Source organism: Oncorhynchus keta, chromosome 25, assembly GCF_023373465.1.
Source record: "Oncorhynchus keta strain PuntledgeMale-10-30-2019 chromosome 25, Oket_V2, whole genome shotgun sequence".
Lineage (NCBI taxonomy): Eukaryota > Metazoa > Chordata > Actinopteri > Salmoniformes > Salmonidae > Oncorhynchus > Oncorhynchus keta.
The window spans coordinates 24,549,317-24,573,797 of NC_068445.1; the positions used below are offsets into that span (position 1 = coordinate 24,549,317).

Here is a 24,481-nt window from a genome sequence, read left to right on the forward strand (position 1 = left end):
TGAAATACATCCACAGGTACACCTCCAATTTATTCAAATGATGTTAATTAGCCTATTAAACCATGACATAATTTTCTGGTATTTTCTAAGCTGTTTAAAGGCACAGTCAACTTAGTGTATTTAAACTTCTGACCCACTGGAATTATGATACATTGAATTATAAGTGAAATAACTTGTCTGTAAAGATAAATTACTTGCATCATGCACAAAGTAGATGTCCTAGCCGACTTGCCAAAACTATAGTTTGTAAACAAGAAATTTGTGGAGTGGTTGAAAAGCAAGTTTTAATGACTCCAATCTAAGTGTATGTAAACTTCCGACTTCAACGGTGTGTGTATATATTAGAGGTCGACCGATTTATCGGAATGGCCGATTAATTAGGGCCGATTTCAAGTTTGCATAACAATCGAAAATCTATTTTTGGGCGGCAATTTTTTATTTTTTTATTAATTAATTAATTTATTAAATAAATATATACAGTGGGTCAAAAAAGTATTTAGTCAGCCACCAATTGTGCAAGTTCTCCCACTTAAAAAGATGAGGCCTGTAATTTTCATCATAGGTACACTTCAACTATGACAGACAAAATGAGAAAAAAAAATCCAGAAAATCTCATTGTAGGATTTTTAATGAATTTATTTGCAAATTATGGTGGAAAATAAGTATTTGCATGCAGAGTCAGGGTATATTCAACAGTTTGGGCAGCCCGGCCGGCTCATTGTGAACTAATTTGACAGATTTATACGTAATTATGACATAACATTGAAGGTTGTGAAATGTAACAAGAATATTTAGACTTAGGGATGCCACCCGTTAGATAAAATACAGAACGGTTCCGTATTTCACTGAAATAATAAACATTTTGCTCTCGAGATGATAGTTTCCGGGTTCGACCATATTAATGACCTAAGGCAATTTCTGGGTGTTGTTATAATTAAGTCTATGATTTGATAGAGCAGTCTGACTGAGCGATGGTAGGCAGCAGTAGGCTCGTAAGCATTCATTCAAACAGCACTTTCTTGCGTTTTGCCAGCAGCTCTTCGCAAGCACAGCGCTGTTTATGACTTCAAGCCTATCAGCCTAATGGCTGGTGTAACCGATGTGAAATGGCTAGCTAGTTAGCAGGGTGTGCGCTAATAGCGTTTCAACATCACTCGCTCTGAGACTTGGAGTAGTTATTCCCCTTGATCTGCAAGGGCCGCAGCTTTTGTGGAGTGATGGGTAATGCTGCTTGAAGTGTGGCTGTTGTGTTCCTGGTTCGAGCCCAGGTAGGGGCGAGGAGAGGGACGGAAGCTATACCGTTACACTGGCAATACTATAGTGCCTATAAGAACATCCAATAGTCAAAGGTATATGAAATACAAATGGTATGGAGAGAAATAGTCCTATAAATACTATATTAACTACAACCTAAAACCTCTTACCTTGGAATATTGAAGTCTCATGTTAAAAGGAACCACCAACTTTCATATGTTCTCAAACGTTAGCTTTTTTACATGGCACATATTGCACTTTTACTTCTCCAACACTTTGTTTTTGCATTACTTAAACCAAATTGAACATGTTTTATTATTTATTTGAGGCTAAATGGATTTTATTGATGTATTATATTAAGTTAAAATAAGTGTTCATTCAGTATCGCTGTAATTGTCATTATTACAACAACAACAAAAAATAAAACGGCTGATTGATCGGTATCTGCTGTTTTGGTCCTCCAATAATCGGTATCGCCGTTGAAAAATCATAATTGGTCGACCTCTAGTACACACACACACACACACACACACACACACACACACACCAGGACGGACCAGGACGGACCAGGACGGACCAGGACGGACCAGGACGGACCAGTGATACTATAGGATGAGATGCGGTAGCTAGATGCCGCCAGAGCCTCAAATTGTGTTTTTGCTTCTCATTCAGAGTGAATTAAATTACTATTGACCAGCAGAAGAGCAGCCCTGTGAAATGAACTCAATAAACTAGCAGGTCTATTAACAATGATGCACAGCCAATAGAAATACACACACAACTGCCTCCCTCCCTTTTTCCCTTACTTCCTCCTCCTCTCTCCTCTCCAGCCAACACAGATGCCATAGATTCTCTAGTGAGATTCAGACTTGCTGTTAATGGGAGTAGAACCATAGCTGGAGTGGGATGGAGCCAGGCTGACAGTGGGGGATGGAGCCAGAGTGTGGGATGGAGATGGGGCTGACAGTGGGGGATGGAGCCGGAGTGGTGGATGGAGATGGTGCTGACAGTGGGGGATGGAGCCGGAGTGGTGGATGGAGATGGTGCTGACAGTGGGGGATGGAGCCAGAGTGTGGGATGGAGATGGGGCTGACAGTGGGGGATGGAGCCGGAGTGGTGGATGGAGATGGTGCTGACAGTGGGGGATGGAGCCGGAGTGGTGGATGGAGATGGTGCTGACAGTGGGGGATGGAGCCGGAGTGGTGGATGGAGATGGGGCTGACAGTGGGGGATGGAGCCGGAGTGGTGGATGGAGATGGGGCTGACAGTAGGGGATGGAGCCGGAGTGGTGGATGGAGATGGGGCTGACAGTGGGGGATGGAGCCGGAGTGGTGGATGGAGATGGGGCTGACAGTGGGGGATGGAGCCGGAGTGGTGGATGGAGATGGTGCTGACAGTGGGGGATGGAGCCGGAGTGGTGGATGGAGATGGTGCTGACAGTGGGGGATGGAGCCGGAGTGGTGGATGGAGATGGTGCTGACAGTGGGGGATGGTGCCGGAGTGGTGGATGGAGATGGTGCTGACAGTGGGGGATGGTGCCGGAGTGGTGGATGGAGATGGGTCTGACAGTGGGGGATGGAGCTGGAGTGTGGGATGGAAATGGGGCTGACAGTGGGGGATGGAACCGGAGATGGGGCTGACAGTGGGGTATGGAGCTGGAGTGTGAGATGGAGATGGGTCTGATAGTGGGGGATGGAGCTGGAGTGTGAGATGGAGATGGGTCTGATAGTGGGGGATGGAGCTGGAGTGTGAGATGGAGATGGGTCTGATAGTGGGGGATGGAGCTGGAGTGTGGGATGGAAATGGGGCTGACAGTGGGGGATGGAACCGGAGATGGGGCTGACAGTGGGGTATGGAGCTGGAGTGTGAGATGGAGCTGGAGTGGGGGATGGAGATGGGGCTGACAGTGGGGTATGGAGCTGGAGTGGGAGATGGAGATGGGTCTGATAGTGGGGGATGGAGCTGGAGTGGTGGATGGAGATGGGGCTGACAGTGGGGGATGGTGCCGGAGTGGTGGATGGAGATGGGGCTGACAGTGGTGGATGGAGATGGGTCTGACAGTGGGGGATGGAACTGTAGTGTGAGATGGAGATGGGTCTGATAGTGGGGGATGGAGCTGGAGTGTGAGATGGAGATGGGTCTGACAGTGGGGGATGGAACCGGAGATGGGGCTGACAGTGGGGTATGGAGCTGGAGTGTGAGATGGAGATGGGTCTGATAGTGGGGGATGGAGCTGGAGTGTGAGATGGAGATGGAGCTGACAGTGGGGGATGGAGCTGGAGTGTGAGATGGAGATGGGTCTGATAGTGGGGGATGGAGCTGGAGTGTGAGATGGAGATGGGTCTGATAGTGGGGGATGGAGCTGGAGTGTGGGCTGACAGTGGGGTATGGAGCTGGAGTGTGAGATGGGTCTGATAGTGGGGGATGGAGCTGGAGTGTGAGATGGAGATGGGTCTGATAGTGGGGGATGGAGCCGGAGTGGTGGATGGAGATGGGGCTGACAGTGGGGTATGGAGCTGTAGTGTGAGATGGAGATGGGTCTGACAGTGGGGGATGGTGCCGGAGTGGTGGATGGAGATGGGTCTGATAGTGGGGGATGGAGCTGGAGTGGTGGATGGAGATGGGGCTGACAGTGGGGGATGGAACCGGAGATGGGGCTGACAGTGGGGTATGGAGCCGGAGTGGTGGATGGAGATGGGGCTGACAGTGGGGGATGGAACCGGAGATGGGGCTGACAGTGGGGGATGGAACCGGAGATGGGGCTGACAGTGGGGGATGGAACCGGAGATGGGGCTGACAGTGGGGGATGGAGCTGGAGTGGTGGATGGAGATGGGGCTGACAGTGGGGGATGGAACCGGAGATGGGGCTGACAGTGGGGTATGGAGCTGGAGTGGTGGATGGAGATGGGGCTGACAGTGGGGGACGTGGTGGATGGAGATGGGGCTGACAGTGGGGGATGGAACCGGAGATGGGGCTGACAGTGGGGGATGGAGCTGGAGTGGTGGATGGAGATGGGGCTGACAGTGGGGGATGGAGCTGGAGTGTGGGATGGAGATGGGGCTGACAGTGGGGGATGGAGCTGGAGTGGTGGATGGAGATGGGGCTGGAGATGGGGCTGAGTGGGGGATGGAGCTGGAGTGGTGGATGGAGATGGGGCTGACAGTGGGGGATGGAACCGGAGATGGGGCTGACAGTGGGGGATGGAACCGGAGATGGGGCTGACAGTGGGGGATGGAGCTGGAGTGTGGGATGGAAATGAGGCTGATAGTGGGGGACGGAGCTGGAGATGGAGCCAGGCTGGGTTCGGGTTGAAGTTCTGCCATCAGCATGCCAAGGAGTGCAATAAAGATGGCGCACGTGTGTGTGTTTTACTCGAATTCCATTTCTCCCCTTCCCCTGAAGTACGAAGGTCTCTCGAATCCACTTGTTGATGGAGACAGACTTACGGAGGTCATGACTGATGAGTAGAGGTTGTCGGTCTCTGCTTCCTGTTCTGTGATTGGATCTGGTGGGAGGAGGACAATGCCAAGTCTCTGCAGGACTGACCTATAGGAACAGGTTATACCAGTCAGGTGACAGGAAGAGTAGAGCAGCCAAACTGCCATACCAGGTTGTCTTTTTGTCAATCACTGACTGTCTGTGTGTGTGTGTGTGTGTGTGTGTGTGTGTGTGTGTGTGTGTGTGTGTGTGTGTGTGTGTGTGTGTGTGTGGTGTGTGTGTGTGTGTGTGTGTGTGTGTGTCTGCGCACGCGCGTACCTAAACCAGTTGTTGTGTATCTGTAGGTGACAGAGTGTGTATGGCACTCTCAGGTTGTGACAGAAGAGAACCAGTGGGATGAGAGCATAGTCCACGATACTCTGAGGCACACACACATACACCAGTGACGCACCCTGAAAAACAAAACGCATTACACACATTCATTCCTCTAATCGACCTTCTACACACACACACCTACATATCTTCTTACACTCCGATCAAAATGTCTGTGTGTGCGTTCGCCAAAATTTCCTAGGGGGATGCAACCTTTATTTGAGGGGTAAAATATGCTTAAATAGCCTATAGGTACACCTAAAATATGTCATGAGTCTTGTTAAAATATGTAGAATTGCAGTAAATTAGCTTCAAAACATTTATTTGACTATGGTTATAGCGTCATTTAATAAATGTTTTATGTTTATTTTAACCTTTATTTAACGATGTCAGTTAAGAACAAATACTTATTTACAATTACGGCCAACACAAGTCCAAACCCGGACGACGCTGGGCCAATTGTGCGCCACCCTATGGGACTCCCAATCACGGCCGGTTGTGATACAGCCTGGATTCGAACCAGGGTCTGTAGTGACAGATGTGCCTTAGACCACTGTGCCACTCGGGAGCCCCATCACTATTGATTTAATATAGAGCCCTAGAACGACCTTGTCTGACGACTCAAACTGAATTATTCCGCTGCTCTATGTTCAACTACATACTTCAGTCTTACTGCCATCGTTGAAGTCGTTTGTGGTGACGTCAAAATGAGGGGTGTTGTACAAAATAAAGTCATCAGTGATTGGATCATCTCTAATCAGAGTATCAACGGCAATTACGAATTTTCAAAACGCAGCTTTACCCATGTGCGTTCTGGCTCAACGCATCAGTTTCTAGGACCACTAAGAAAGTTTCAAATGTCTGAGTTCTAGAAATAGTCGGGGAGGTACTCAGATCCAGCCTCTAACGTCCATGGGCATTTATTTGGCCGGAGCAAGGAGTTTGGGTAACCAGGCAAAGAAAGACCCTCATACCTATGGGGTACATATTAAAATGTCTGTATGACAGTGTGTGCGTGTGTGAGTGAGTACCTGCTTTGAGGCTCTGTGCAGGGGAGCCATGTGGTTCAGGTTGACCTGAACACTGCAGAACACTGACCCAAACGCCTTCAGCAACACCCAGCCGACCAGCCTGGAGAGAGTGAGAGAGACAAACGCCTTCAGCAACACCCAGCCTACCAGCCTGGAGAGAGAGAGAAACCCCTTGAGCAACACTCAGCCTACCAGCCTGGAGAGAGAGAGAAAAACCCCTTCAGCAACACTCAGCATGGAGAGAGAGAAAAACGCCTTCAGCAACACTCAGCCTAGAGAGAGAGAAAAACCCCTTCAGCAACACTCAGCCTACCAGCCTGGAGAGAGAAAAACCCTTCAGCAACACTCAGCCTACCAGCCTGGAGAGAGAAAAACCCTTCAGCAACACTCAGCCTACCAGCCTTGAGAGAGAGAGAAACCCCTTCAGCAACACTCAGCCTACCAGCCTGGAGAGAGAGAGAGAAACCCCTTCAGCAACACTCAGCCTACCAGCCTGGAGAGAGAGAGAAAAACCCCTTCAGCAACACTCAGCCTGGAGAGAGAGAAAAAACCCCTTCAGCAACACTCAGCCTACCAGCCTGGAGAGAGAGAGAAACCCCTTCAGCAACACTCAGCCTAGAGAGAGAGAAACCCCTTCAGCAACACTCAGCCTACCAGCCTGGAGAGAGAGAGAAAAACCCCTTCAGCAACACTCAGCCTACCAGAGAGAGAAACCCCTTCAGCAACACTCAGCCTACCAGCCTGGAGAGAGAGAGAAAACCCCTTCAGCAACACTCAGCCTACCAGCCTGGAGAGAGAGAGAAACCCCTTCAGCAACACTCAGCCTGGAGAGAGAGAAAAACCCCTTCAGCCTGGAGAGAGAGAGAAACCCCTTCAGCAACACTCAGCCTACCAGCCTGGAGAGAGAGAAAAACCCCTTCAGCAACACTCAGCCTGGAGAGAGAAAAAACCCCTTCAGCAACACTCAGCCTACCAGCCTGGAGAGAGAGAAAACCCCTTCAGCAACACTCAGCCTACCAGCCTGGAGAGAGAGAGAAAAACCCCTTCAGCAACACTCAGCCTACCAGCCTGGAGAGAGAGAAAAACCCCTTCAGCAACACTCAGCCTACCAGCCTGGAGAGAGAGAGAAAAACCCCTTCAGCAACACTCAGCCTACCAGCCTGGAGAGAGAAAAACCCCTTCAGCAACACTCAGCCTAGAGAGAGAAAAACCCCTTCAGCAACACTCAGCCTACCAGCCTGGAGAGAGAGAGAAAAACCCCTTCAGCAACACTCAGCCTACCAGCCTGGAGAGAGAGAGAAAAACCCCTTCAGCAACACTCAGCCTGGAGCCTGGAGAGAGAGAAAAACCCCTTCAGCAACACTCAGCCTACCAGCCTGGAGAGAGAAAAAACCCCTTCAGCAACACTCAGCCTACCAGCCTGGAGAGAGAGAAAAACCCCTTCAGCAACACTCAGTCTGGAGAGAGAGAGAAAACCCCTTCAGCAACACTCAGCCTACCAGCCTGGAGAGAGAGAAAAAACCCCTTCAGCAACACTCAGCCTACCAGCCTGGAGAGAAAAACCCCTTCAGAAAACTCAGCCCTTCAGCAACACTCAGCCTACCAGCCTGGAGAGAAAACCCCTTCAGCAACACTCAGCCTACCAGCCTGGAGAGAGAGAGAGAAACCCCTTCAGCAACACTCAGCCTGGAGAGAGAGAGAAAAACCCCTTCAGCAACACTCAGCCTGGAGAGAGAGAGAAAAACCCGTTCAGCAAACAGGCTATCAAACTGGAGAGAGAGAAAACCCCTTCAGCAACACTCAGCCTACCAGCCTGGAGAGAGAGAGAAAACCCCTTCAGCAACACTCAGCCTACCAGCCTGGAGAGAGAGAAAACCCCTTCAGCAACACTCAGCCTACCAGCCTGGAGAGAAAAAACCCCTTCAGCAACACTCAGCCTACCAGCCTGGAGAGAGAAACCCCTTCAGCAACACTCAGCCTACCAGCCTGGAGAGAGAGAGAAAAACCCCTTCAGCAACACTCAGCCTGGAGAGAGAGAGAAACCCCTTCAGCAACACTCAGCCTGGAGAGAGAGAAAAACCCCTTCAGCAACACTCAGCCTGGAGAGAGAGAAAAACCCCTTCAGCAACACTCAGCCTACCAGCCTGGAGAGAGAGAAAAAACCCCTTCAGCAACACTCAGCCTGGAGAGAGAGAAAAACCCCTTCAGCAACACTCAGCCTGGAGAGAGAGAGAAAAACCCCTTCAGCAACACTCAGCCTGGAGAGAGAGAGAAAACCCCTTCAGCAACACTCAGCCTGGAGAGAGAGAAAAACCCCTTCAGCAACACTCAGCCTGGAGAGAGAGAGAAAAACCCCTTCAGCAACACTCAGGAGAGAGAGAAAAACCCCTTCAGCAACACTCAGCCTACCAGCCTGGAGAGAGAGAAAACCCCTTCAGCCCTTCAGCAACACTCAGCCTACCAGCCTGGAGAGAGAGAAAAACCCCTTCAGCAACACTCAGCCTGGAGAGAGAGAGAGAAAACCCCTTCAGCAACACTCAGCCTACCAGCCTGGAGAGAGAGAGAAAACCCCTTCAGCAACACTCAGCCTGGAGAGCAACACTCAGCCTGAAAAACCCCTTCAGCAACACTCAGCCTGCCTGAGAGAGAGAAAAACCCCTTCAGCAACACTCAGCCTGCCTGGAGAGAGAGAGAAACCCCTTCAGCAACACTCAGCCTACCAGCCTGGAGAGAGAGAAAAAACCCCTTCAGCAACACTCAGCCTGGAGAGAGAGAGAGAAACCCCTTCAGCAACACTCAGCCTGGAGAGAGAGAAAAACCCCTTCAGCAACACTCAGCCTGGAGAGAGAGAGAAAAACCCCTTCAGCAACACTCAGCCTACCAGCCTGGAGAGAGAGAAAACCCCTTCAGCAACACTCAGCCTGGAGAGAGAAAAACCCCTTCAGCAACACTCCAGCCTGGAGAGAGAGAAAAACCCCTTCAGCAACACTCAGCCTGGAGAGAGAGAGAAAAACCCCTTCAGCAACACTCAGCCTGGAGAGAGAGAAAAACCCCTTCAGCAACACTCAGCCTGGAGAGAGAGAGAAAAACCCCTTCAGCAACACTCAGCCTGGAGAGAGAGAGAAAAGCCCCTTCAGCAACACTCAGCCTGGAGAGAGAGAAACCCCTTCAGCAACACTCAGCCTACCAGCCTGGAGAGAGAGAAAAACCCCTTCAGCAACACTCAGCCTGGAGAGAGAGAGAAAACCCCTTCAGCAACACTCAGCCTGGAGAGAGAGAAAACCCCTTCAGCAACACTCAGCCTGGAGAGAGAGAGAGAAAAACCCCTTCAGCAACACTCAGCCTGGAGAGAGAGAGAAACCCCAGCAACACTCAGCAACACCCCTTCAGCCTACCAGCCTGGAGAGAGAGCAACACTCAGCCTGGAGAAAAGCAACACTCAGCCCCTTCAGCAACACTCAGCCTGGAGAGAGAGCAAAAACCCCTTCAGCAACACTCAGCCTGGAGAGAGAGCAACACTCAGCCTAAAGAGAGAAAAACCCTTCAGCAACACCTCAGCCTGGAGAGAGAGAGAAAAACCCCTTCAGCAACACTCAGCCTGGAGAGAGAGAGAAAAACCCCTTCAGCAACACTCAGCCTGGAGAGAGAAAAACCCCTTCAGCAACACTCAGCCTGGAGAGAGAGAAAACCCCTTCAGCAACACTCAGCCTGGAGAGAGAGAAAAACCCCTTCAGCAACACTCAGCCTGGAGAGAGAAAAACCCCTTCAGCAACACTCAGCCTGGAGAGAGAAAAACCCCTTCAGCAACACTCAGCCTGGAGAGAGAGAGAAAAGCCCCTTCAGCAACACTCAGTCTGGAGAGAGAGAGAAAACCTCCTTCAGCAACACTCAGTCTGGAGAGAGAGAGAAAACCTCCTTCAGCAACACCCAGTCTGGAGAGAGAGAGAAAACCTCCTTCAGCAACACTCAGTCTGGAGAGAGAGAAAACCTCCTTCAGCAACACCCAGTCTGGAGAGAGAGAGAAAAACCTCCTTCAGCAACACTCAGCCTGGAGAGAGAGAGAAAACCCCTTCAGCAACACTCAGTCTGGAGAGAGAGAAAACCCCTTCAGCAACACTCAGTCTGGAGAGAGAGAAAAACCCCTTCAGCAACACTCCAGTCTGGAGAGAGAGAAAACCTCCTTCAGCAACACTCAGTCTGGAGAGAGAGAGAAAACCTCCTTCAGCAACACCCAGTCTGGAGAGAGAGAGAAAACCTCCTTCAGCAACACTCAGTCTGGAGAGAGAAAACCTCCTTCAGCAACACTCAGTCTGGAGAGAGAGAAAACCTCCTTCAGCAACACCCAGTCTGGAGAGAGAGAGACAAACACCTTCAGCAACACTCAGCCTGGAGAGAGAGAGAAAACCTCCTTCAGCAACACTCAGTCTGGAGAGAGAGACAAACACCTTCAGCAACACTCAGTCTGGAGAGAGAGAGAAAAACCCCTTCAGCAACACTCAGCCTGGAGAGAGAGACAAACACCTTCAGCAACACTCAGTCTGGAGAGAGAGACAAACACCTTCAGCAACACTCAGCCTGGAGAGAGAGAGAAAACCTCCTTCAGCAACACTCAGTCTGGAGAGAGAGACAAACACCTTCAGCAACACCCAGTCTGGAGAGAGAGAAAAACCTCCTTCAGCAACACTCAGTCTGGAGAGAGAGAAAAAGCCCCTTCAGCAACACCCAGCCTGGAGAGAGAGAGAAAAGCCCCTTCAGCAACACTCAGTCTGGAGAGAGAGAGAAAACCTCCTTCAGCAACACCCAGCCTGGAGAGAGAGAGAAAAGCCCCTTCAGCAACACTCAGTCTGGAGAGAGAGAGAAAAGCCCCTTCAGCAACACTCAGTCTGGAGAGAGAGACAAACACCTTCAGCAACACTCAGCCTAGAGAGACAAACCATAAAAATATAGCTGTATGTGAGCTCAATCAATTAATTATTAATTTATTTTGAAAACCCCTTTCAACCTCAGCAGTTGTCACAAAGTGCTTTACAGAGCTCTCAGGAGTGCTCTAATTATAAAGATAGTGTTTGTGAGGGAAAGATAGGAGAAACATGACACTGATATGGAGAAAGCACGGGGTAAACCCATTTGAATTTAATCACTTTAATCAGTTCTTTGTAGTTTGACAACCCTGTTTGTAAGATTTTAAATTATATCAAACCTTTAGATTTTCCAGTGATAGACATTTATAGCCTGAATGTCCAAAAAGTCACGTTTAGAGCACTTCTACAATGGACAAACATGGAAAGTTTTGTTGAAATCAAAAGGGATGCTATGAAAAAGTAAATTAATTCAAATGGATTTACCCAGAGGGGGAGGGGTAGAAAGAGAGAGGAGATAAAGAGGGTCAGAAGACACTGGCTGGAAATTAGATGGAAGTTGTGGGGGGAGAGAAGTAGACAGATTTTAAAGACAACCACAATGGAATTCCAATGACCGAGTATATCTACTGGGGATGAAATTGAAAAGAGTATTTTCAATTCCATCCAGGACTACATTATATTCCACCACCTACAGAATCTGAAAGGCAGTGAAATTCAGAAGGCAGGTCAAATTAACACCAAGACAGGATTTCTATGACAATGGTATTCCAAAAACAAATTCCAAGATTTATGGAACAGACAGAGTTAATCCCAAATGGCACCCTATTCCCTACTTTTGATAGGGCTCTATGGGCCATTTGGGACGCATCCACTGCCGGACAGACAGACCCACCGTAGAAGCGGTGGAGAGATGCAGGTGTTGATGAGGGGGATGTAGGGGGTAAGGTGGGTGAGTGAACCCCAGGTATCTCCCCCTGCTGGTGCTATGTTTGGTGAGGAGAGAGCCTTCTGAACCCTGAAACACACACACGTTGGGATAGGCAACAGGACAAAACAGCCATTTTACTTAACATGTGCACAAACACGTATGCATGCACTCATACACACATATCCACTTGGGGTGAGCTTGGGTGAGCTCCCAGCCATCAAGGACGTACATGCAAGGGGGTGTCTGAGAAAGGCCAGAAAATGGCTAAAGATTCCAGCCAACCGAGACATGGACTGTTCGCCATGCTCCCGTCCGGCAGATGGTACCGGTGCATCAAAGCTCAGAACGACAGACTCTTACAGTTTTTATCCCCTGACCATAAGACTGTTAAAAGGCTAACAACTACTACTCACCCCTACACTCCTGCTAAAATCCTTAATGATTATTTTTATTATTTCCACTATGATGCTGTTCATTGATTGCCATTATCTATCCATTTTATCCTGCTATTGGCCACTATTACTCCAGTTCACATTTATACACTCACTGGACAGTTTATAAGGTACCCCCATCTAGTACTGGGTCGGACCCCCTCTGCCTCCAGAACAACCTGAATTATTCAGGACAAGGATTCTACAAGGTGTCTGAAATGTTCATTGCTAAATTGGTATCAAGGGACCTATCGTGTGCCATGAAAACATTCCCCACACAAGTACACTACCAGCCTGTACGAACCAGGATGGGGCCATGGACTAATGCAGCTTACGCCAAATCGTGACTGTCATCCAGCATGATGCAACAGAAACCAAGATTCGTCGGACTAGGCAATGTTTTTCCACTCAATTGTCCAGTGTTTTTTTTTTTTTTTAAACCTTTATTTAACCAGGCAAGTCATTTAAGAACATATTCTTATTTTCAATGACGGCCTGGGAACAGTGGGTTAACTGCCTGTTCAGGGGCAGAACGACAGATTTGTACCTTGTCAGCTCGCGGGTTTGAACTCGCAACCTTCCGGTTACTAGTCCAACGCTCTAACCACTAGGCTACGCTGCCGCCTACTGGTGATCGTGTGCCTACTGGAGCCGATTCGTCTAGTTTTTAGCTGATAGGAGTGTAACCCGATGTGGTCGTCTGCTGCAATAGACCATCCGTGACGAGGATCGACACTTTATGCATTACGAGATGCCGTATTTATCCGTTTGTGGCCCACCTGTTAGCTTGTATGATTTTTGCCATTCTCCTTTGACCTCTCAACAAGCTGTTTTCGCCTACAGGACTGCCGCTGACTGGATGTTTTTTGTTTGTCGCACCCTTCCTAGTAAACTCTAGACACGGTCATGAAATAAGGCCAAGGAGGGCATTCGTTTGAGTTACTGGATCTGGCACCGACGATCATACCACGGTCAAAGTTGCTTAAGCCACTCGTTTAGCCTATTCTAACATTGACTCACTGTACGTAGGAGCAAACCATTTTCGTGAACGGGGTGGTGTACCTAAAACTGACATGTGAGTATCTGCTGGTCCCAGTGGTTTTCAATTAATGTGGTCTTGTTTTTTCCAGAGAGAGAGAGAGTTTTGATACATAGCGATCCATTTGTTATATGTCTGTAGGAGCGATCCATTTGTTATATGTCTGTAGGAGCGATCCATTTTTGCTATACAATTTTTTTAGTGATAACTGTACTGTTGGGTAGAGCTTGCAAGTTAAACATTTACGCTTCGAACACACCAACAGCGTCAATGCGCAAAACAGTATGCAGCATCATCTGGATGTGTGCAACAAAAGTTACATTCACCTTCAGTAAAATTCACCTTCTGCTACCATTTCTGCTACCATTTCTGCTACCATTTCTGTCAAGCCGTCTACACATAGTTTAACGCATACGTTCAATAAATCCATCATCTGCACCACACCGAAAGCACTGCAACTGCCTCTGCAACACAATGCTGCACAGCAAACTCAGCGTTTCATTGGAAATTAATGTACTTCTGGTGTACCAAAATGCAATGACGCCGTCGGACTGTTCGAAGCGTTAACTGTACCTTTGCATGCAACAACACAACACACACACAGGTACCTGTTGCTTTGGGAGACTCGCTCCACTCTGTCAGTAGCAGGACTAGGGTAGACCCTGCAGCCTCTGACCAACAGCACACAGCACACTCTCCTCACCAGCCAACCACGATACCTACAACACCCAGGAAACATCACATCATTGTGTGTTTGCATGCAGTCTAAGGCCGTGGAGGTCAATGTGTGTGTGTAATATATGTGTTACGTCTACCTGGTGTGGGTCTCATTGACACTCAGTAGATTATGGAAGCCCAGAGAGGGTATGGTCTGTCCCAGCTTCTTGCCCTGAAACGAAAGTTTACACACACACACACACACACACACACACACACACACACACACACACACACACACACACACACACACACACACACACGTTGGCTAGACCAGTCCAAAGACTACTGCCAGTACTACACACTGCCAGTACCACACCTCATAATAATGGCTGGAATTGAGTGATGGAATGGTATGAAACATGTTTGATGTGATTGACACCATTCCATTACTATGAACCCATCCTGATTTAAAGTGCCTCCAGCCACCACTGCTGCAGAGATTGACTGATGTGAACAGTAAACGTCCTCTCAGGACTTCATTTAAATGGGGCCTTTTATTAGGACATGACTGGGTATGCTAAATGTGCTTTGTGTGTCATGTCAACCCCATCTCTATGGGTACACCTCAATAGCCTCTTTTCCAGTACACGACACACTGACATCACTCTTGGCGGCAGTAAGAAAGCCATCACCATTTTCGGCCATTCAACATTTAGATTTACGTTTTTATTACTTTATACATTTTTTGGGTTCTCATACGCTTACAATGATGTTTTGATTCTAGCTTGAACAGTCGCTAAGATTATATTTTGTATGCAGCAGTTGTTAGCTACTCATTATTATAAGCTGTAGCAAAAGCTAGCCAAATAGCAATTTTACTGGTTGAAGTTTGTGTTTAAGTATAATGTAATTGATTTGCAATGTCAGTAGTGATGTAATTTTGTAACTGTTATGTTGTGATATTGTTTCATAAACATGTTGCAATGTATATACTTTAGTATGTTTAGTTAAATGGAGAATGTAAGTTTGTATTGGTAATTGCTTAATTCATTGGTGTTAATTGTTCTGAGGGGAGGGGCTAGCACTACAAAAGGAGCCTCTCTTTCAGTTCACGGGAAGGCCATTTTGGATTGAGCTGTGAATGGGGCAGCATTGTTTTTAGCTGTCCCATAAGGTATACGTTTGATGGCAGTACTGTTGTTTTTGTTTCGGAATCACTTTGTAAATAAACACCCTTGCACATAAGAACATTTGCGGCTCCGCCATCTTTTTATTTTGATAGAGGTTAAGTTTTCCAGTATAGCCTTCTGGGATACTCTACGTGACAGACGGGATGAGGTCAATATCCTTCCAGGATACCTGGGCCAGGGCGATTAGAAAGGACTGCTCGCTGAAGTGTTTCAGGGTTTGACAGTGAAGAGGAGTGGTCGTTTGACCGCAGACCCATTACGGACGCAGGCAATGATGCAGTGGTCGCTGAGATCCTGGTTGAAGACAGCAGAGGTGTATTTAGAAGGCAGGTTGGTCAGAATGATATGAGGGTGCCCGCGTTTACGGATTTGGGGTTGTACCTGGTAGGTTCCTTGATAATTTCTGTGCGATTGAGGGCATCTAGCTTAGATTGTAGGACGGACGGGGTGTTAAGCATATCCCAGTTTAGGTCATCCAACAGTATGAACTCTGAAGATAAATGAGGGGCAATCAATTCGCATATGGTGTCCAGGGCATCCCTGGAGCTAAGGGGGGTCTATAGCAGGCAGCAACAGTGAGATACTTTGTTTCTGGAAAGGTGGATTTTTAGAAGTAGAAGCTCAAACTGGTTTGGGTACAGACCTGGATAGCATGACAGAACTCTGCAGCCTCTCTGCAGTAGATTGCGACCCCGCCCCCTTTGGCAGTTCTATCGCCAAAGGGGGCGAAATCCCCCTTTGGCCTAAATCCAGACCTCCATGGGTTGATCAATTTGATTTCCATTGATCATTTTTGTGTGATTTTGTTGTCAGCACATTCAACTATGTAAAGAAAAAAGTATTTAATAAGAATATTTCATTCATTCAGATCTAGGATGTGTTATTTTAGTGTTCCCTTTATTTTTTTGAGCAATGTATTTCAAGTAAACAGAAAGTGAGATTAAAATGTATACAAGAAAATAAAAACCCGGGTGTTTACACGGGATAAAGACAAGGACACTGCTAAACCATCTTGGATTTAATCTGCTACACCATCTTGGATTTGCATTAGTCTGAAAACAGTAGTTAGGTGTCAAAATGGAGGAACACAAGGAAAAGGAAGACGCAATCTACTTTATAAACTCGGTGGTTCGAGCCCTGAATGCTGATTGGCCGAAAGCTACAGTATATCAGACCATCTACAATGGGTATGACACAAAATAACTATTTAGTCTTCTAATTACGTTGGTAACCAGTTTATAATAGCAATAGGCCACCTCAGGGGTTTGTGGTATATGGTCAATATACCACGGATAAAGGCCGTGTTCAGGCACTCTGCGTTGCGTCGTCCTTAAGAACAGCCCTTAGCTGTGGAATATTAGACATATACCACAACCCCCTGAGGTCGTATTGCTTAATTATACAACGGGTGGTTTGGAATTCCCATTGTTAGAGCCTATCCTGCCCATGATATACGAGACAAAAACAGGAGGTTGGTGGCACCTTAATTTGGGAGAACAGTCATTACCATAAGCCCGGCACGGACTTAATGCAATGGTATCAATAACATCAAACAAATGGTTTCCAGGTGTTTGATGCCATTTGCTCCGTTCCGGACATTATTATGAGCCTCAGCAGCATCTACTGGAGACAACATACACATGGCCTGTACATTCATAAAAAGTACCATTGTTTACGTTGTTACCCAGCAACGCACTACTACTCCTCCTCGAGCCTTATTGCTTAAGTACCGACCTCGCCTCGCTCTCCATCCCCCTACTTACCAGGCTGTCAGGGGTACACTGGTGGCAACATTGTCCTACAGATGGTCTGAATTTGCCGAGGTAGGGAGCTACAGTCTTCAGCTTCTTCTTGATCTTCGACCCCCACGACAACTAACAGGGAGAGAATGCAGGGATATGGCAGTTAACATACACACAAAATCACAATGTAAATTGACGACAGCATCAACTCTGAGTCAACATGCTTCATATTTGGTATTGTTCTTATATTGTCCGGCACAAACACATGATCTTATATCAACATGTCATAAACATGTCAACATGTCTAACACAAACTGGATTGTCACTGTATAGGACTATTGAGCGGTGACTTTCAAACTCGTGGCAGTAGAATGCGTTTACATGACATCCCTATCAGTGAGACCAAATCCATTATTATTCTGTCTACTCCCAAAACACAAGTATTGTGCTGTGTGTGTGCGCATGTGTAACAGACAAAGGCTTGCTTGAAGTGTAGTGCGGTACCACGGTAATATAACGTTACCAAAATGTCATGATACGAAGATTTTAGAATACCGTAGTACTGTCTCATACGATACTAGCAACTTTTTCAGCCCGACCGATCTAAAGAACCTGCGGGCGCCTGTTCTAAAATGTTTCTCAAGTCAGTTTTGTTTATGAATTCAGTTGAATTTTAGCAACAGCCACTAGTCTCTTGAATCAGCAGGCAATAATATCCACTTAACTTTGTTTAGAAAAATAGATCATTTAACTGTGATGCGAGCGGGGATGCAGACCCAGACGAGTCTTATGTTGTTAGAGTTGTATATATTTTTTACATTGGAGCAGCCCGCAAAGTGATACATTGTATAATTTCATCACCTGTTACAAACAAGACTTTAAAAGTTCCCTGACATGTAGCCCCTGAGTGCCAGAGGGAAAATGGAGCAGAGAAAACATCTTGTCTCTAATCTAACCAGTGACAACAATATGACCCATATTACCAGAGACGCCTTTCATTCTACCTATCAGGATTCGCACACATTTTCTATAATTTCATAAACCATGTCACGGGCCTTTCACACTAATCCTGGGTCGCTGATTATGAGTTTGATAACAGACAACGTTGTTCAGTCATGTTACCCAGCTAGCTAACAACCTGGTAACTTGACAGTAGGTTTAGGCAAATTGAATTGGCACACGAAGAAAGGAAAAGAGTCTGCTACTCATGAGGGGTATTTCAAAAGGAATAATTAATTTATGGTGCTCCTTCAATTCTGTTTGGTGCCTATCATTTTAAAAGTTGGGAGTAGTGTGTTTGTGGGAGAGAGAGAGAGAGTGGTGTGTGTGTGTTTTATGAGAGTGAGGGAGACAGAGGGTGTGTGTTAACTGAAAAGACGCTGCTCCCCTTACTGACACAATGACATGCAGATCATTATGCATGTATATCACAGGAGGTTGTTGGCACCTTAATTGGGGAGGACAGGCTAGTGGTAATGGCTGGAGCGGAATGGTATCAAACACATGGTTTCTGTGTGCTTGATGCCATTCCATTTGCGCCGTTCCAGCCATCATTATGAGCCATACTCCTTTCAGCAGCCTCCACTGATGTACATATATTCCTTCCTCTCATTCCTCCAGCCAATCACAGGTAGGCCTTTTCAAATATTAGCAAATCCTCCACAGGCTGAGCAGGGCCAGGGACAATCCACTTTAATAGAGAGCCTGCAGTATGACACTAATAAATGAGCCAGTAAGTTTTCACTACAGTAAGAACACATTGTGAAAAATCTAAAGTGCTGACATGTTGAAAGCAACTCTCCAAAACCAAATATATATATCCATATATATATATATATAAATAATTCGGAGTTTTGCGTGTCAATTCATAAACCATGTAATCGGTACATCGAAAATCTCCCCAACTATTTCGCAATTGTCAAAGCAAAAACCAAGCCACCAAGCTACTCATGACAAGAATATAAGATATGCATATTATTCATAGATTTGGGTAGAAAACACTGACGTTTCTAAAACTGTTTGAATCATGTCTGTGAGTATAACAGAACTTACGTAGCAGGCAAAACCCCGAGGACTAACCGTTCAGAAGTTGTTGTTTTTTAGGTCTGTCTGTTCATTGAGTTCTCTGGTTTGTTTTCATTCCTGTATTGAACACAGATAGACCCGTCTACAATTTGATCGATTATTAACGTTTAAAAATACCTAAAGTTGTATTACAAAAGTAGTTTGAAATATTTTGGCAAAGATTATAGGCAACTTTTGAAATATTTTGAAGTGACGTTGCGTTTTTTGGAAGGTGTTTTTTTCTGGATCAAACGCGCTTTATAAATGGACAATTTGGATATATATGGACGGAATTAATCGAACAAAAGGACCAATTGTGATGTTTATGGGACATATTGGAGTGCCAACAAAAGAAGCTTGTCAAAGGTAATGCATGTTTTATATTTTTTTCTGCATTTGTGTAGCGCCTGCAGGGTTGAAATATGCTACCCCCTTTGTTTACTGCTGGTGCGATCATCAGATAATAGCTTCTTATGCTTTCACCAAAAAGCATTTTTAAAATCTGACATGTTGGCTGGATTCACAACGAGTGTAGCTTTAATTGAGTATCTTACATGTGTGATTTAATGAAAGTTTGATTTTATATGAAAAAAATAATAATTTGCCGCGCTGCATTTTCCCTGTTTTTTTGCCCAAGTGGGACGCAACTGTCCCGCCTCGTCAAAATTCAGACCATATCCGTGGAGGCAATTGTTTTATATTAACTTTTTTTATTGTCCAGCCGCCAAAGGCACAACCCATGCTAGTTGCTGCATATTAGATCACCCCTCTTTCTAAATGTTTAAGGAAATGTCTGTTACATGAAACCACTCGCATGTGCATTGCGCTTTTGACAATAGGCGTTTTCCCACTAATTGCATTCTGGAACGAAACGTTGCGCGTAGCCTACTGCTTTGCTGCGCTTATTATGTGAATAAATAATAGTTTTTCAACATTTTAAGCCTAAACGTTCTGATCGGTTTCATCACTCATTGCCTTTTAAAGTATATGTATATATTTTTTTATGAAGCCTACTGGTTGTATGAATTTGGGATCTATCATCCCACAACTGTCCCAGTCTGTTTGGAATAGGCAAATTCTTTCTCGACAAGCTGACCAATAGAATAGGTAAACGTATGTACTATGGGGTATAGTAGATTGACATAGGCTAGTGATTTTCTGTTTGTTACTCGTCTTGTTGGCTGAGGAAAAGTACATGTGGACAGTTATTCTAACATCTTCGAAGTGCACATCTGAATTCAGTAAGAAGAACCGCACATCGTTGCATCCTGGACTTGCATGTCCATTTAACATTTAACTACCATAAACAAAATGTGATTTGTCATTCTGAGCACTGTGGTTGGATGCCCTAATCAGGTAACATACCCAATGGGTCCGGTAAATTTCTCAAATGTCAGGTAAATTAAAATGTTGCCAGTCAAATGTCCGGCGGCAAATTTTCCTAACGGACCTCCTGGTGGGTAGGTAGGTGGGTGTACTGTAGGCAGACGGGTGTTCTTACTGCTGGTCTCTTCTGTTGAGTGCCCTGGGAGATGAGGGCTTCAGTAAAGCCATACCCACTCTCCTGCGCCATGGTGGTTTGTTCCACAGGTGTGTCACTCTCTCAGGGACCTATAGGCACAAAGAGGGTGGCAGGGTAAGAGCAGGTTTACTTCACACACATACACTGTAGAGCTCTTTACGGTTCTGGGTGGACACGATATACCCGAGAACCGAACAGATCGGGTTTGTGTTTGAAATTCAAACTTGTCCCTCGGGTTTGAGCTGGATCCTGTTTGATCGTCATCGGGTCTATGTAACTACTGCTTACAGACCCGCGTGGACCTGACCATGTTCTGCATAGCCCATAGCATACTTATGTTACGCTAATAAGGTGAATTTATTGACTTAGAAGGCCTAGCCAACATATAAAGACCTATTCATTAACCAGAAGAGCAACTTGTTAGTTCAAAGGCTGAAACAATGGTGCTCAAACACAAGAGGCTGTTTCTGTTCTTAACTGCCATTACAATTAGACTTTTATTAGAGATGTATGCCTTCCTGTTCATCTGTTATCAATAGATAAATGGTGTTCTGGTGAAGACATTCAGAGACAGATAACGCAGACTCACTGGCAAACAAGACAACAGTCAAGAGAAACAGTATGAATGAGTGCACTGACGCACCTAACATCTATCAGTATCACTGACATCTCCCCCTGCCTCTCAGTATCACATAATACGGCCAGACTTCCATAATAGGAGAGAGCTGACAGAGCCAGAGCATGTGGCCAACCCAGTCATCCTCTGTAGCTGATAATACACCTGAAAGCATCGCACGCACATGCACCCTTTACATACAGACTTTCCCATGGGAATGAGGGTTATTCTAGGGTGAACCTGTAACCATAGTAACCCGAGAAGCCAATCTAGCTTGACACACAAGCATATGCTTTATTTTGCACAAACACCCATAAGCATGCACACACGCACATTTTATGAATACATAACAGTAATGTGCTGGACACTGCACAAAACAAACAGAAGAGGATTGTGATTGAAATGCACAGAATGTGCTTTATCACTTCAATTACAGCTAAAGCCTTAAAACACACACCTCTCTCCCCCAAAACAAATGTACTCACCCAGTCCTGGCCAGGGAGTGTTGGCAAAAGTCAACCGTCTATCAACCTGAGCCCATAGCTACAATTACTCCTACTCCTTCTGCATCTCTCCACACTACATTTCACTCTCACTTCCTTATTACTAACTTTACTCACATCCTGAATCAACTCTCCTTTCTAGCAAGCGTATAGCCTAACTTAATGCTCAGAGAGGGCAAAGAGGGGTGGGCTATCAGCAGATCATAGCGAATGTACACTGAACAAAAATATAAAACGCAACATGCAACAATTTCAAAGATATTACTGAGTTACAGTTCATATAAAGAAATTAGTCAATTGAAATAAAATCATTAGGCCCTAATCTATGGATTTCACGACTGGGAATACAGATATACATCACTTGGTCACAGATACCTTAAAGAACAAGGTAGAGGCGTGGATCAGAAAACCAGTCAGTATCTGGTGTGACAATCATTTGCATCATGCAGCACAACACATCTCCTTCACATAGAGTTGATCAGACTTGATTGTGGCCTGTGGAATGTTGTCCCACTCTTCAATGGCTGTGCGAAGTTTCTGGATATTGGTGGGAACTGGAACATGCTGTCGTACATCCAGAGCATCCCGAACAGGCTCAATGGGTGACATGTCTGGTGAGTATGCAGGCCACGGAAGAACTGGGACATTTTCAGCTTCCAGGAATTATGTACAGATCCTTGTGACATGGGGCCGTGCATTATAATGCTGAAACACGAGGTGACGGCGACGGATGAATGGCACGACAATGGGCCTCAGGATCTCGTCACGGTATCTCTGTGCATTCAAATTGACATCGATAAAATGTATTTTTTTGTTGCCTGTAGCTTATGCCTGCCCGTACTATAACTGCACCATGAGGCACTTTGTTCCCAACATTGACAACAGAAAACTGCTCACCCACATGTCTGCCAGTTGAAACTGGGATTAATTCATAAAGAGCACACTAAGTGATGCCAATGGCCATTGAAGGTGAGCATTTGCCACTTAAGTCGGTTACGACACCGAACTGCAGTCAAGTCAAGACCCTGGTGAGGATGACGAGCTTCCCTGAGGCGTTTTCTGACAGTTTGTGCAGAAATTCTTCAGTTATGCAAAGCCACAGTTTCATCAGCTGTCTGGTCTCAGATGATCCCACAGGTGAAGAAGCTGGATGTGGAGGTCAAGGGCTGGTGTGGTTACACGTGGTCCGTGGTTGAGAGACCAGTGGATGTACTGCCAAATTCTCAAAAATTACAGCGGCTTATGGTAGAGAAATTAACATTAAATTATCTCCAACAGCTCTGGTGGACATTCCTGCAGTCAGCATGGCAACTGCATGCACCCTCAAAAATGTTGACATCTGTGGCATTATGTTGTGTGACAAAACTGCACATTTTAGAGTGGCCTTTTGTCCCCAACACAAGGTGCACCTGTGTAATGATCATGTTTAATCAGCTTATTGATATGCCACACCTGTCAGGTAGATGTATTATCTTGGCAAAGGAGGAATGCTCACTAAACACATTTCTGCATAAAATTTGAGAGAAATAAGCTTTGTCTGCTTATGGAAAATGTCTCAGAACTTTTAATTCAACTCATGAAACATGGGACCATTACTCTATATGTTGCATTTGTAATTTTGTTCAGTATAGATTATGTAAAGCAGCTAATTATCTTGCTAGGTTGCTATTCTGTTGAAACCATCTAACTAGTCTTTACCTGTGATTGGAGTTATCTGCCTTTTAGGCCTACTGACAGTCGAATTGAAGCCTTCCCTGTTCCTGACCGTGAGATGACAGGCAAATCAAAAGGGAGCCACTAGTAGCCTACACTACCGTTCGGCGCCGATAGCTTCTGCCTGCAGGACAAGTAACAAGGAGAAGTACAGTACGCGCACGGGTTGGTACGAAGGAGGGAGTTTCAAGATTCAAAAATTAGCAATGAGCTGGTTTGATGGGCAACTCAAATAAGAGAGAAAATGGACTACGTGAAATTTTAAAAAGTTAAACGCCACCAATCTGAAAGGGCACTTTTCTTATAGGAGGGCAAAATGGCAGGTGCCCAGAAAGACCATCTATGCACGTGCCTGATTCCTGCTCTCTCAGTCTTTTCCTTTTTCTCCCATTCACATCCATGGGTACATCTCTGGCTAAGCATCATTAGCTAAACATCAAATGGTACTAAGACAGAGTGGACAGGAATTAGTTTGTAACGTAAACTAGGCAGAGCCACAACATAAGCCTACCTGTCTTTGCGCTTTCTCTCTTGTTGTTCAACGCTACTTACTCTATGATACGTATAACCGTTTATCCTGCACAGCTAGTTTATGTAACTTGCCAACTTGCTGGCTAGCTTCAAGTATGGGTAATTGCATACGTTCTGTCTAGAAGTGGGCGTGTCAACAGAAGTAGGAGGATCAGACCGTTTTGATTGTGCGTGTTGTTTTTAGTTTCCACGTTTTAATTGGTCAGTTCCCCACCGTGTGAACCAAGACTGGGTGCTAAAATGCACTCTGCTCTTGATAGAGAATAACACTGTGCCATTTGAATGTTAACAAAACACACAAACACCTCACTTATTGCCTATATATGAAAATAAAGTAATTTTAACGTTAAATGCTGAACTAAAATCCCCAAATAGCAGTAGAGCATAGATAGGCCTTGGGGTTCTCCAGATGTTGCAGGATGAGATGCACTATACTGAGGATTGCTTAATCTGTGCCACATTTGTATTTGTTAGCCAACTGATACAGGTCCAACAGTGTGTTTAGTCTGACTGAATGATCTTTTCAATACACTTCATTACAATGGAGGTCAGAGCAACAGGTCAACAGTCTTATCTTTGGGAGA

At 45.9% G+C, this 24,481-nt stretch overlaps 1 protein-coding gene across 4 annotated transcripts in view; it reads right to left on the reverse strand.

Annotated features, from left to right (window-relative positions):
- Positions 1 to 24,022, reverse strand: part of gpat2 (glycerol-3-phosphate acyltransferase 2, mitochondrial) — a 45,831-nt gene extending 21,809 nt beyond the window's left edge. For 2 of the 4 annotated variants that reach the window (XM_052478995.1, XM_052478993.1), the window contains exons 1-9: positions 23,878 to 24,022; positions 20,514 to 20,623; positions 16,970 to 17,080; positions 14,172 to 14,245; positions 13,965 to 14,075; positions 11,851 to 11,973; positions 6,097 to 6,247; positions 5,012 to 5,145; positions 4,702 to 4,801 (exon numbers count right to left, since the gene is read on the reverse strand). In XM_052478995.1, coding sequence (XP_052334955.1) covers positions 4,702 to 4,801; positions 5,012 to 5,145; positions 6,097 to 6,247; positions 11,851 to 11,973; positions 13,965 to 14,075; positions 14,172 to 14,245; positions 16,970 to 17,080; positions 20,514 to 20,585 — 876 coding nt within the window. In that variant the 5' untranslated portion in view covers positions 20,586 to 20,623; positions 23,878 to 24,022. Of the gene's footprint in view, positions 1 to 4,701; positions 4,802 to 5,011; positions 5,146 to 6,096; positions 6,248 to 11,850; positions 11,974 to 13,964; positions 14,076 to 14,171; positions 14,246 to 16,969; positions 17,081 to 20,513; positions 20,624 to 23,351; positions 23,500 to 23,877 lie in introns of those variants that run through there. The other 2 variants (XM_052478996.1, XM_052478994.1) reach the window with 2 other exon arrangements.
- Between the last annotated feature and the right edge of the window lie 459 nt (positions 24,023 to 24,481).